The sequence below is a fragment of the Drosophila elegans genome, unplaced genomic scaffold (genome assembly GCF_018152505.1).
Source record: "Drosophila elegans isolate 14027-0461.03 unplaced genomic scaffold, ASM1815250v1 contig_208, whole genome shotgun sequence".
In the NCBI taxonomy this organism is placed as follows: domain Eukaryota; kingdom Metazoa; phylum Arthropoda; class Insecta; order Diptera; family Drosophilidae; genus Drosophila; species Drosophila elegans.
In genome coordinates, this window is record NW_024545578.1 from 14660384 (window position 1) to 14671986 (window position 11603).

At 38.8% G+C, this 11603-nt stretch overlaps 1 protein-coding gene across 1 annotated transcript; it reads left to right on the plus strand.

Moving 5' to 3' along the window:
- The first annotated feature begins 9954 nt into the window (after nt 1-9954).
- Nucleotides 9955-11374, plus strand: LOC108150130 (odorant receptor 67c). Its single transcript, XM_017278097.1, has 4 exons — nt 9955-10780; nt 10835-11033; nt 11090-11245; nt 11308-11374. Exons 1-4 carry the CDS (start codon nt 9981-9983, stop codon nt 11365-11367), a joined length of 1215 nt encoding a protein of 404 aa, XP_017133586.1. The 5' UTR covers nt 9955-9980; the 3' UTR covers nt 11368-11374.
- The last annotated feature ends 229 nt before the right edge of the window (nt 11375-11603 follow it).

The window sequence follows — 11603 nt, forward strand, 5'->3', positions numbered from 1 at the left end:
TACCCGAAATCGAGAGGAAACAAAGGCGCATCGGGGACCGTTGGCTTTTGAGTGGTCTGACTCAATTAACAGTCCATAAAACTGGCAATGAGAACGCGCGGCAAACGGTAGCGCCTTGCAATTAACCGGGCTAATTAAGTCGCACCCATGAATAGGAGCCGAAAACATGGCCTGTAATGAGCCAATTTGCATGTTTAAAAGCGCATTAAGCGGTGGCTAAAAAAAAAGCGGCCGCTAAGCAGCCAAGCTTAAAACAAGGCCAGCAAACGATCACCTTAGCTTGATGCATTTGATAAGGCTGCCAAGGAACCAATTTCCCAAAGAAAATACATTTGCACTCAGAAAAGAATTCAACTTCTGGGGAAGTAGTTTAGACAAACGTCTATTAAAATCAAAATAATGTTTAGTAAAAAAAGGAAATAATTAATATGAAAATATTGAGGAAAATTATATATCTTGTGGGAAAGGAAAATATATTTGCACACAAAATGGAATTAGCTTGAAAATACAAATTGCTGGGAAAAAACAATGTATTAGTAATTATTAAAGATGGGAATATTAAACGAAATTATACATCTTGTGGATTAAAAATTTTAAAAACCTATTCAAGTTTTACATTGCATAAACTTTTATTATGACATTAAAATAAATAAACATTAATATATTCAAAGTAATATAATATAAGATATATGTATGAAAAGAACATATACAAAATTGATTATTTATTGTCCTTATTTTATGTTTAAGTATGAAAACTTGTAAGTGAGGAAAACAAGCAAGAATTAATTTATATTTTTAATTTCTTTTTTATGTGGTGTTGCTTTATTTTAACCTAACTATTTTTAATTTTTCTCCCTCTTTCGGAACGGCTTTTTCTCAGTGCCTGGCCTATAAATTTTCTCACTCGGCCATGTCAAAACATTCGCTCAGATCTGACCAGCGTAACCCCCATGTGAAAGCCAATTCAGCCGCAGACTTTGTTTCACATGCACATTTCTTGGCAAGGCAAAAGCAGTCGTTCTTTTTTGGGAATGGTGGGTATTTAGAGGCACTGCAGTTGGCAGTCACATTGGCCCATTGGCCATTTGGCCAACCATTTGTCTGCGGCAGACAGCGATGACGATCCGAATGACGACGGGGCGTGCATTTTGTTTACATTTGCTGGCCAAAAACGAGAGACCCAGCCCGGAAGGGAAGCCGTTTCGTTTCGACTGTTTTTTGGTAGCCAGCTTATGATTAATTGCCCCTTGCAGGCGCCGGTCCAACCTCCTCGAACAGAAAAAATAGCCATTTAAAGCCAGACAGGGGCACTAAAACTTCACTTGTTAATACCAAAAAATTAACGCAAATTATTTCAACGCACGCTGCAAGTGATGGCCAAGATAATTCCGAGGGGCGTATCGAAAGCCGAGAAATGGAGAAGGGAGCGGACTTCGTATTCAGATGGTAATTAAAATTGATGTGAGCTCATTTAAAATTGAAAGACCGTAGGGGAAAAACGGTGGAAAAACCGTTGATTGAAATTGGAAACGAAGTTGTTAGTGGTCGAGGGTAATGGAAATAGTAAAAACATCGGCAGGAGGTTGGGAAAATCAATAAACACGAAAAGTCTTTGGGCCACTGCCTAAAAAGTTTCCACTAAATGCCAGCTAAATTCAGACGAATCAATTTTATTACCCCGAAAGTTAGCTCTTGGCAAGGTAATTAACACGTAGCCAGAAAATAAACACAAATAAATACAAGAAAATAAATACAACGCCACTTTAATTAACACCACTTTAATTATTTTTATCTCTTTCCAAATTCCTTTCTTTATTTCTAAGTTACAAGCTGTAAAATTAAGAGAAACTCAATAATAATTCTAGAATTGTTGGTCAACTGATTCTCAATTGATTACCTTGCATTAATAGAAATCTCTTTAAAAGAGTATTTATTTTATTACCTTGAAGGTGAATTCTGGGCAAGGCAATTGAAATAGTAATAAAATATGACTTACATTTAATTTCTTAGTGTTAAAAGTTAATTTCTTACTTTCTAGCAAAATAGATAATTATAAGTGCTTCAAGTTAATTGATGGCTCTTCAAAAGTTAATCATCAATTACCAATTTTTTCATTTTAACTAATTCATGCATTCTGACAAGACCTTAATTCTAATTAGAGTTCCAACAATGTTTACTTCAGCATTTCATTTCCTCGTTGCGTAACTCGTTTCATTGGATCCAATTTTGCTTATTGGCTCGTTTATTGGCTCCATTCAGCGTCATCTATCTACACTTCGGGCCACTTCAGATCCGATCAGGTCCATTGTGGCCACTCTCAATGGACTGCCACTTCAGCCGGCAAGTTGGTTACTAATTTTTTGCAATTGTATCTACTGGATCTATGGCATCCGCATCTATCTATCTATGCATCCAGCCATCCACTTGTAATTGTATCTATGCAGCAGTCGGCGTTTCAATAAACCGCACTAATGAAGCCCATTCAAAGTGCAATGATGTACCGATCCCCCTCGAAAACCCTCGCCCTTTTGAGACCCATCCTTTGGGAGTTTTCCGCTTGGCGTCGATTTTAATGGGCGCGAATATTAATGACATTTCCATTGCATTTTGCGGAGCCAAAGCCCAAAGAAGCCCAGCCAGAAAACTCTTGTCAGCATAATTATGAGCCATATTCTCCCCTGTCTGCGAATGGAATGTCTACGACTAGGACTATCTACGCGCCCCCAGCTTTGGTTTTTAGCATTTTTCAGTGCTTTCATTATTTCTTGCTGTTTTTCATTTTGGTTTATTACTTGAGATAATTTCCATATGCGGCTGAACCATAGAAAAATATAGAAACACTCAGAAAATCTTTCCATATTGACAATAATTATTTCAATAAACTTTTCGTTTAACTGTCTTTATGTAAAAGTAGTTTATTTATGGATTACATTTTTGTGACAAAATTTTCTAGAGTTTTAAATTTAAGTGGTAGAGAATACTACTGTTGTACCTGTTTCTATATTAAATATTTAAGTTTTAGAGGCAAATACTTTTTGTTCATTACTTTGTTATTTATTGATTAATGAAGCTTAAATTGAAACATTTTATAAAGGAAAAATGAACCAAAAGTCAAAGAAAGAGTTGTATGAAAGTTTAGCTATTTTTGGTCTAATGACTTTCTATATGTTGGTACGTTTAACTATTATTCTGATTTTCTCTTATAATTATAGATAAATGTACTGTGAATAACAACCTTAAATATTAACTTAAGATGAAACAGTTTTTTATAAACATGCATTTATAAAGTTTAAATGAGTTTTTATTTGACTCATACGAATTTTAAAATTATAAGCGAAATAAATGTTAAAATGCATTTTTAAATACTTGCAAGACTGAATAATAGTAGTCCAGAGAATTGCAGAATTCTCCATTAATTTTAAATTGAAAATGAATGGCAGCGGGGGGGCGTGGCAGCGGCCATGCGAAGTACGTTTCTTGTTCGCCCCATTCCCGTCTTTTCGCGCCAAAGTTAGAGCGCAGCTGGGGACTTTTCAGAGGCACTGTTCCTGTTGCATGCCTCAATGCACTTCCACTTGCCGAGCAGCCAACCAAGAGCTCGAGGGGCAGCGGCGAAAATGGAGTTGTTGCGATACCTTCAAGTACGAGAATTATTTCGCTTTTCTTTATTTCCATGTTGCCATAATTGCGAGGTAGTCGTCGACGTCGCTGCAATTCTTTCATCAAAGTGCGCCTCATCAGCGAAAAAAACAGAGCGAAAAAAAAAAAATAAAAAATAACTCTGCCACTTTTTCATCCCACTCTATCTATCCCGGGCTCTCTCTATCTCGCTTTTCGCGCGGTAATTAAAGCAAACTGCGAATTTTTTTCGGCGCTTTTCAGAGCTGTAATTAAAAATGGCAAAAGTTTTGTTTTTATTTTCATCGCTTTTGTTGCATGCAGCGTCGACTGTGTGGGAAAAAACCGCGTCAAAAGCAACGGAAATGCAATGGAACGGACCCGCACCCAGTCTCTGTTTTCCAAATTTTCCCCCCCATTTTTCCCCATTTTCCAGCCTTCCCCAGTCGCAGCCCTTTCCTTCGCCCTGTTTTTGTGCACTTCATTTTTGGTTTTTATTTTGCCTGGCATTGATATGGCAAAAGTTGTTGTATTGCCGTTGTTTCGGTACCTTGGGTTTGGGCAGTTATGACCGCAAAATCAGCTTAAAGTTGTATAGACCGATGGAGCTGAAAAAGCCAGCGAACTGTGAGTTTGCTATGAAAAGACTGCTGCGAAAGGTTTGGCAAAACCTCAACTGAATAATATGAGTTATTTTTAAAGGATCATATGCCTTAACATTTTGGTGTTCTTTAATCTTTGAAATTTGTTTGCAAGTACGTTTGTATACCAAGCACAAAAAGTATTTAAATACTTTTAAGAAAATAACCATAAGCTGTTATTTTTTTTAACCTTTTTCAATAATTTAACTTTGTGTAATTATAGTTTATAAGAAAATATGATCCTGATCAAGAGTAAATATACTTTAATGGGTCGCAACCTTTCGACTGAAATTATTATGCGCTCTGCAAAGATATAAAATTAATTTTAAATTGTAAATTAAAACTTTAATTTTCATTGAATTACTGTTATGGTATTTCACAAAATTATCTTTTAATTAAATAAAGCAAACAGAACAGTACAGTTTGAAGCATACTGAGCTTATGTAATTTACTCTTTAATAAAAATTTATTTATTTAAAATATATTTCTAGATAAATTATAATACATTATACATATTATTGTATCCATTAAATATTTGTACCATACACATTTACTACGAACACGAAATTTAATGCTTTCTTACTCTAGTTTCCAGGCCTAGCAAACTACCATTCCAAATAAAAATGTACTTGAACTCGATCAACAATTAACCCTACAATCATTTACATCCAATCAGCTTGTGCCAACACTCCTGGCCATCCTGTCACTGGCCACCTCTCAATTCCGTCAATCAGTCGGGGGAACAAATCGAGTGAAGACCGCCAACTAACCATAAATACGCCAGAGCCGAAAAACAAATTAAATTAAGCGACGAGACAAAAGGCAGACTTGCAGCAATTTACAGAAAAACTGCCAACAAATCAAATTGCCATAAAACCAGGGGCAGCTTGAAAAAGGGGAAGGGGAAGGGTGTGGGGTGGCGAAAGGGGGCCAATTCCCGGGTTGACAATTGCGGTGGCGGTGGCGGCGGCAGCGGTGGCTGTGGCAGAGTAAATAATTTCGTCTTGGCCATAAAAAGGCTGTTTTTCAGTGGAGCAGGCCTGTCAATTGCCGGGAGATTGATGCCCCTGGATAATAGCGACGCGAACAATTTGCAGACGACAACACGCCGCAAAACCGAGGAGACAAACTTGGAGCTCCTTGGCCTGTTTGCCCCTGGCTTGGCTGAAAGCTAAACGAAACAAGAAAGAAAAACCAGCGACAGATGGAGACGCGACATCATCTCCAACGGTGGTCTGCGGCGACAACTGAATGACAACTCTTTAGGCCGTCCGCGCTAACGGGATCTCAGCTCTGAGCCGCGCAACTGAGCAAGTTATTTGCCCAAAAATGGCCAGGAACATTCGAAGTGTTGACATGGCTGCGACGGGTGACACAGGCGCATGCGTGACACCCCCAGGAGATGGATTAATACAGGCAAGGGTGGGGGAATGGGGGGGGGTGGGTCAAACTTATCTATCCGATATGGTAAACAATCCTCTGGCCCCACAGACATGGGACAAACTCCAGCCAGCTGTCCCAGCTCAATTAGCTATCAAGATCATCGCGACTTTGACTCCGCGAGATGGGAATTGTTAGCGGACAACAGCTGGATGGCTGGCTGGCTGGATGGCTAGATGGCTGGCTAGCTGCATAGACGAGGCTAAACAAAGGCCCCATTGTTCGGCCCTCCGGCAGGATGCAATAAAATGCAGGTGCATATCCCACATCCATCTCCAGCCACAGCTTTGAATTCAACTTCATCTGCACCTGCACTTGGCACAAATTCGTACTGTATACATATTTATTATAATAGTAAATAATAATAATTTCAATAAATAAACAAACAGCGTTCATATTTTTCGGACTTATATTTGTATTTATATTAATCGTACTTAAAATTATTAAGTTTGTGCTACCAAGTAAGCACTGGTATAATATTTCAATTGCCTCTTACTTTTTTACAAGCCTGGTCATACTATATTGATCTCGATTGAATATAAAATTAATAGAAATACCTTCCTTGGATTATAATATTTCTGTCTACATTTAATGGGGAATTTGGAAGAAAGAGTAGTCATGTTGTCCAAATAAGTATGACAAGAATATGAAGATTTTGTTTTAGTAGTTATAATTTTAATAGATTGAGATTAACAAATTGATGACTACAAAATTAAAAAAGAGTATAAATAAAATTGAAACTTTCTTGAGAATGTTATATATTATAAAGTATAATAGCTTAATGATAACACACGAGCTTAAGTTTTAAGTTAAATATCATTTACTGAATAGCATCAGTAATGGTTTCAGTGCATGTCCTTTTCGTAGTGCATCCGAGTTGTGCTCTCACAGCGTTCTCAACATGTTGCCAAGTCATTAACTTGAGCCTGTTTCTGGCTTTTGTAGCATGTTTGTGATTACACGAGTGGGGGAACTCGCATGGCAGTGCCGTCGGGGAAGTGGGAGGGGGTAGGGAACCGGGGGAGGGGGTCCTGCGAGCAAGGACTGCAACAAAGGCGGCCAGGACATGGACATGTCGTTGCTGTTGTTGCGCCTTGAGCGTTTGGGCCATTTGAAAATTGCAGCAGGGTTGCAAGCAACCACTTCGAGCCAGAATCTCCCCCTCCATTTCCTATCCCCTCCGCCCTCCCTATTATTTTTTTGCCAGCGCCATTGTCTCGCCTTTTCTGTGTGAGTGTGTGTGTGTGTGTGTGTGTAAGTGTGTTTTGCTCATGTGCGAATTTTTTATGGCTCGAAGAAAACAACCCCCAAGTGGCAGACACGCTGGTGTGCGTGTGGCAATGTCAACTGGGGCGTCTACAAGCTGCTAAGTGCACTTGCCCAGCATTTCTTTGGCCCCTCCCCAACCCCCTTGAGTGTTTGCCCCACCCCCACGCTTTGCCACACACACACACACACATGTGTCGTTGCTTTTTCTTTTAGCCATGAATACATAATGCCCTGCACTTGAGGCGGACTCTTTTCTTTCTGCCTTCCTCCGAGTGCGACAAAGGCGAGCGGCTAATTCAGATGCCAGATTCCAGATTCCCGGCACCGAGGGTCCGTCAGATAAATGCATTCTCTAAATGTTGCAAAAAGGATACCCCCAACCGCCTTCCCTCCCACTCGTGAGCAAATGGATACCCCTTTTGCAAGGATCTTTGTGTGAGTTTCTTCCGTTGCCAGTCGGCCGGAAAGTAATTAAAATCTGCGCCTAAGTGCAGCTCTTCAAAATGCTGCTGTGAAACAAAAAAATGTGCAAAATTGAGTTGCAGAAATATGAAAGAAAAGCGTTTTGAATAGCCTGGTTGAGGTCCTTAAATCGGACAGAAATAGTAAACACTTTTCTCGTACTGAACGACGACACCTAGCGTCTGCTTTGTGCAAACTAGGAAATAAATCTGTATAAATAGAAAAAAAGTAACAATCATTAAAATAATATGCGTGTCCTTTCAGAGCCCATCAGCGCCCTCTGTTGGCAGGAAAAACTGTTCCCATTGCTTTAGCACGGACACATTGTGAGTGGGAATGGTTTCAATGAGGGGAAAAACATGGAAATTATCTGAAAGGGGTTGAAAACATAGGATTACGTTGCCAAAGAAAAAACATGGAATAACATACACTCGAACTCAAACTTAAGCTCAAACTCAAACTCAAACTCACCCTCTACTCAAAATTACCCCTCCAAAGAAATGACTCAAAGCAAAAAAGTAACTCAACTCAAAAGGAGCAGAGGGGAACATAATTGAGTCGAATCAGGTTGAGCGAAGCAGCCCCTGTCAATTTTCGTACATAGGCATTACTTCTATGTGTTTTTTATTTCTGGCAGCTGTGCTAATTAATCCAAGCTAGTAATTGAACAGAATAATTGAAAACGTGTTTATGTACTTGGAAATGGGAAAAATGTATGAGCAAATACGTAACAAATAAATTTTAAATGTCCCGTATATATATTTCTTATTAAAAATTAAATTATTTAATTAAACGCTAAACAAATTTAAATGATGTATTTTTTAGTTTTGTTTTGATTTTTTCCTTGTTAATAATTTAATCGTTTTGTCATTATTTTATAAATATTCAGTACTTTAGTAGTGTTTAACAAAACTACAGATCCAGAAAATTATTGTTAATAATAATATCTGTATGTTACGTATTTTGAGAAGTAAGTTCTCTTCATAAAATTGATGGTGTCCCACAATTTAGTTTAGTTTGGTAAATTACATTTCATGTAATTTTGCTCAAACTCACAATAGATTGACAATATATATTTTTCTGCAGAAACTTTGCAATGTTTTCAATTCAAATTCTTTTCTATTTCCCCCATATTATTAAATACAGAAACTAACTGAAAGTTTCACGGGGACCACGGCAACGTAAGCGGCGAAGAATGTTGAGAGTTTTCAATATGATGCAAACATTTTCTACATTTCCCAAACTTTTTTTTGCCACACGCAGCTGCCGGGATAAAGTTTTCCTTTGGCTGGCGAGCGATAAAAAAAAACCCTGAAGAGATTCTCCATCATCATTTGAAACATCATTGTTCGCTCCGGGCACAAGTTCAATTCTCAAATGCAAGCTGCAAATGAGCAAAAAATTGTCAGACCAACGGAGTGGAGGAAAACTGTGAAAATTGAAATGAAAATTACCCATTGTGGCATCGGCAGCATTTCAATTTGAGCTGCCATTTTGCACGTGCCCAGAGAAGGCTTCCTTCTGACCCAGGCCCTCCCCTCCCCCCCTCCCCTTATTTCCCCCTAATGGTCCATGGCTGGTTGAATTTTCACCATTTTCCCACCCACAATACCAGCACCCGCTCTTCGGTAATCTTGGCAAATGCCTGGGAGCCTTGCATTTTATTCATGGCCTCCGTCCACGTCCGACTTTATTAGTTATTTTCCGCTCAATTTGTGCTCCTGGGGAGGCAGGATAACAAGAAAAATTATTTTCATTTCATTCAACACATTCATTATGGTCCAGAGTAGTGAGTCCATTGCCACACCTTCACCTTCACCGCCTCTTCTATAAAAGCAAGGCATTAAAAAATCAATCCAACTCGATTTAATTAGGAATAATTAAATTGACTTCTTATACATGTTTTGGATACTTAAATAAAATACCTAAGCTGAATTCAAAATTAAAAACGGACAACCGAAAGATTTACTTGCAAGAAGTCTTTTAAACGAAGAATCTTTTGCAGAAAAAAATACCTAAGCTGAATTCAAAATTAAAAACGGACAACCGAAAGATTTACTTGCAAGAAGTCTTTTAAACGAAGAATCTTTTGCAGAAAATATTTTTGTTAATATATTTTGTATTCAAAATCATACGAACTCTTTTAAACTGTTTATCAGTAACTAAATTTATGTTGGTTTAGTTTTTCGTTCAGTGTGGCACACAATTTTCGCAGGTGTCAAGATGGCGATATCTTTTGTTGCAATTCATGTTGATTAACGGCCGGTGAAGGTCGAGTCCTGTTTTCCCGAGTCCCCCTCAACATTTTCCATTTGGGAACCTTCTCAGCTGGTGGCAGAAAGTGAGAAAAGTTCACAGCTAATTACATTGGTTAGTTAAAAGTTTAGGCACAATTATCAACACTTTCCAAGGCGCGACATGATGGGACATAAAAAAAGTTTCCAGAAACGCCCTCAGCCGCCAGCTATATAAAACCAATGCGACAGACTGACCACAAAACAGTTCCAATTCGAAATTTTAAAGAAAAGCTGCCGGAAAAATAAATATAAAATGGAAAAGGCAGTGGATAACTCAGTCAGGACCTTTATGGACATGATGCGAGTGCCAGTGCTGTTTTACAGGACCATTGGCGAGGATATCTACGCATATCGATCCACAAATCCTTTGAAATCGCTTCTGCTCAAGATCTACCTATATGCGGGATTTATCAACTTCAATTTACTTGTGATCGGTGAGCTGGTGTTTTTCTACAAGTCATTGCAGGACTTTGAAACCATTCGTTTGGCCATTGCCGTGGCTCCCTGCATTGGATTTTCACTGGTTTCCGATTTTAAGCAAGCCGCCATGATGACTGGCAAGGAGTCGTTGATAATGCTGCTCGAGGACCTGGAGGACATGCATCCGAAGACCCAGCAAAAACAGAAAGCATACAAATTGTTGGACTTTGAAAAGACTATGAAACGTGTGATCAATATCTTCACGTTTCTCTGCTTGGCATATACGACCACATTTTCATTTTATCCGGCAATTAAGGCCTCGGTAAAGTTTAATTTTCTTGGTTACGACACCTTTGATCGGAACTTCGGTTTCCTCATCTGGTTTCCCTTCGATGCCACGAGCAATAATTTAATTTACTGGATCACATACTGGGATATAGCTCATGGAGCTTATTTAGCGGGCATAGCTTTTCTCTGCGCGGATCTTCTGCTCGTTGTGGTCATTACACAGATCTGTATGCACTTCAGTTATATATCCCGGCGTTTGGAGGAGCATCCTTGTAAATCGGACGAGGACAGAGAGAATATAGAGTTTCTCGTTGGCATTATCAGGTATCACGACAAGTGTCTTAAGTAAGTACAGAAAATGCTCTTTAATTTCCGGAACTTTATTTATCTTACTTATAGACTCTGCGAACGCGTAAACGATATTTACAGCTTCTCGATCCTCTTAAATTTCTTGATGGCCTCGATGCAGATATGTTTTATAGCCTTTCAGGTCACCGAGTCCACCGTTGAAGTTATCATTATCTACTGCATATTCCTGATGACCTCGCTAGTACAAGTATTTTTAGTGTGCTACTATGGCGACATGTTGATTGCCGCGGTAAGAATAATATACAAATCTAGTATTCATGCCACTCAACTTTGTGACCTTTTTAGAGCCTGAAAGTGGGCGATGCTGCCTACAATCAGAAGTGGTTCCAGTGCAGCAAAACCTATTGCAGCATGTTGAAGCTACTAATTCTGCGAAGTCAGAAGCCCGCTTCAATAAGACCGCCTACACTTCCACCCATTTCCTTGGTTACCTATATGAGGGTGTGATTAAAACAATTTAAATTAATATTTTAGTATTTTATAAACGCTGAACTATTCCCTAGGTCATCAGCATGTCGTATCAGTTTTTTGCCTTACTGAGGACCACATACAGCGATAATTGAATAATCACAGTGCCTCTCTCCGCGCTTCTCAAAGCATCCACTTGGTGGGAATCGATTCGTTAATAGGGATTTTCAACATCTCTTCAATATTCTCCCCTACACCGCTCTTCCCTGCAATTCAACGCCAATCGCTACATCTGAAGCATTCGAACTTAATGACGCCCTCGACACGCTTTGATAATATTTAATTAAAAATCGCATTTAAAATTAATAAGCTTAAATGGAGACCAATAGCG

Coding starts and splice junctions, on each gene's coding strand:
- LOC108150130 (XM_017278097.1), top strand. CDS start 9,981: ATGGAAAAGGCAGTGGATAACTCAGTCAGGACCTTTATGGACATGATG. Junction 10,781..10,834: donor TATCACGACAAGTGTCTTAA/GTAAGTACAGAA, acceptor TCTTACTTATAG/ACTCTGCGAACGCGTAAACG. Junction 11,034..11,089: donor GCGACATGTTGATTGCCGCG/GTAAGAATAATA, acceptor TGACCTTTTTAG/AGCCTGAAAGTGGGCGATGC.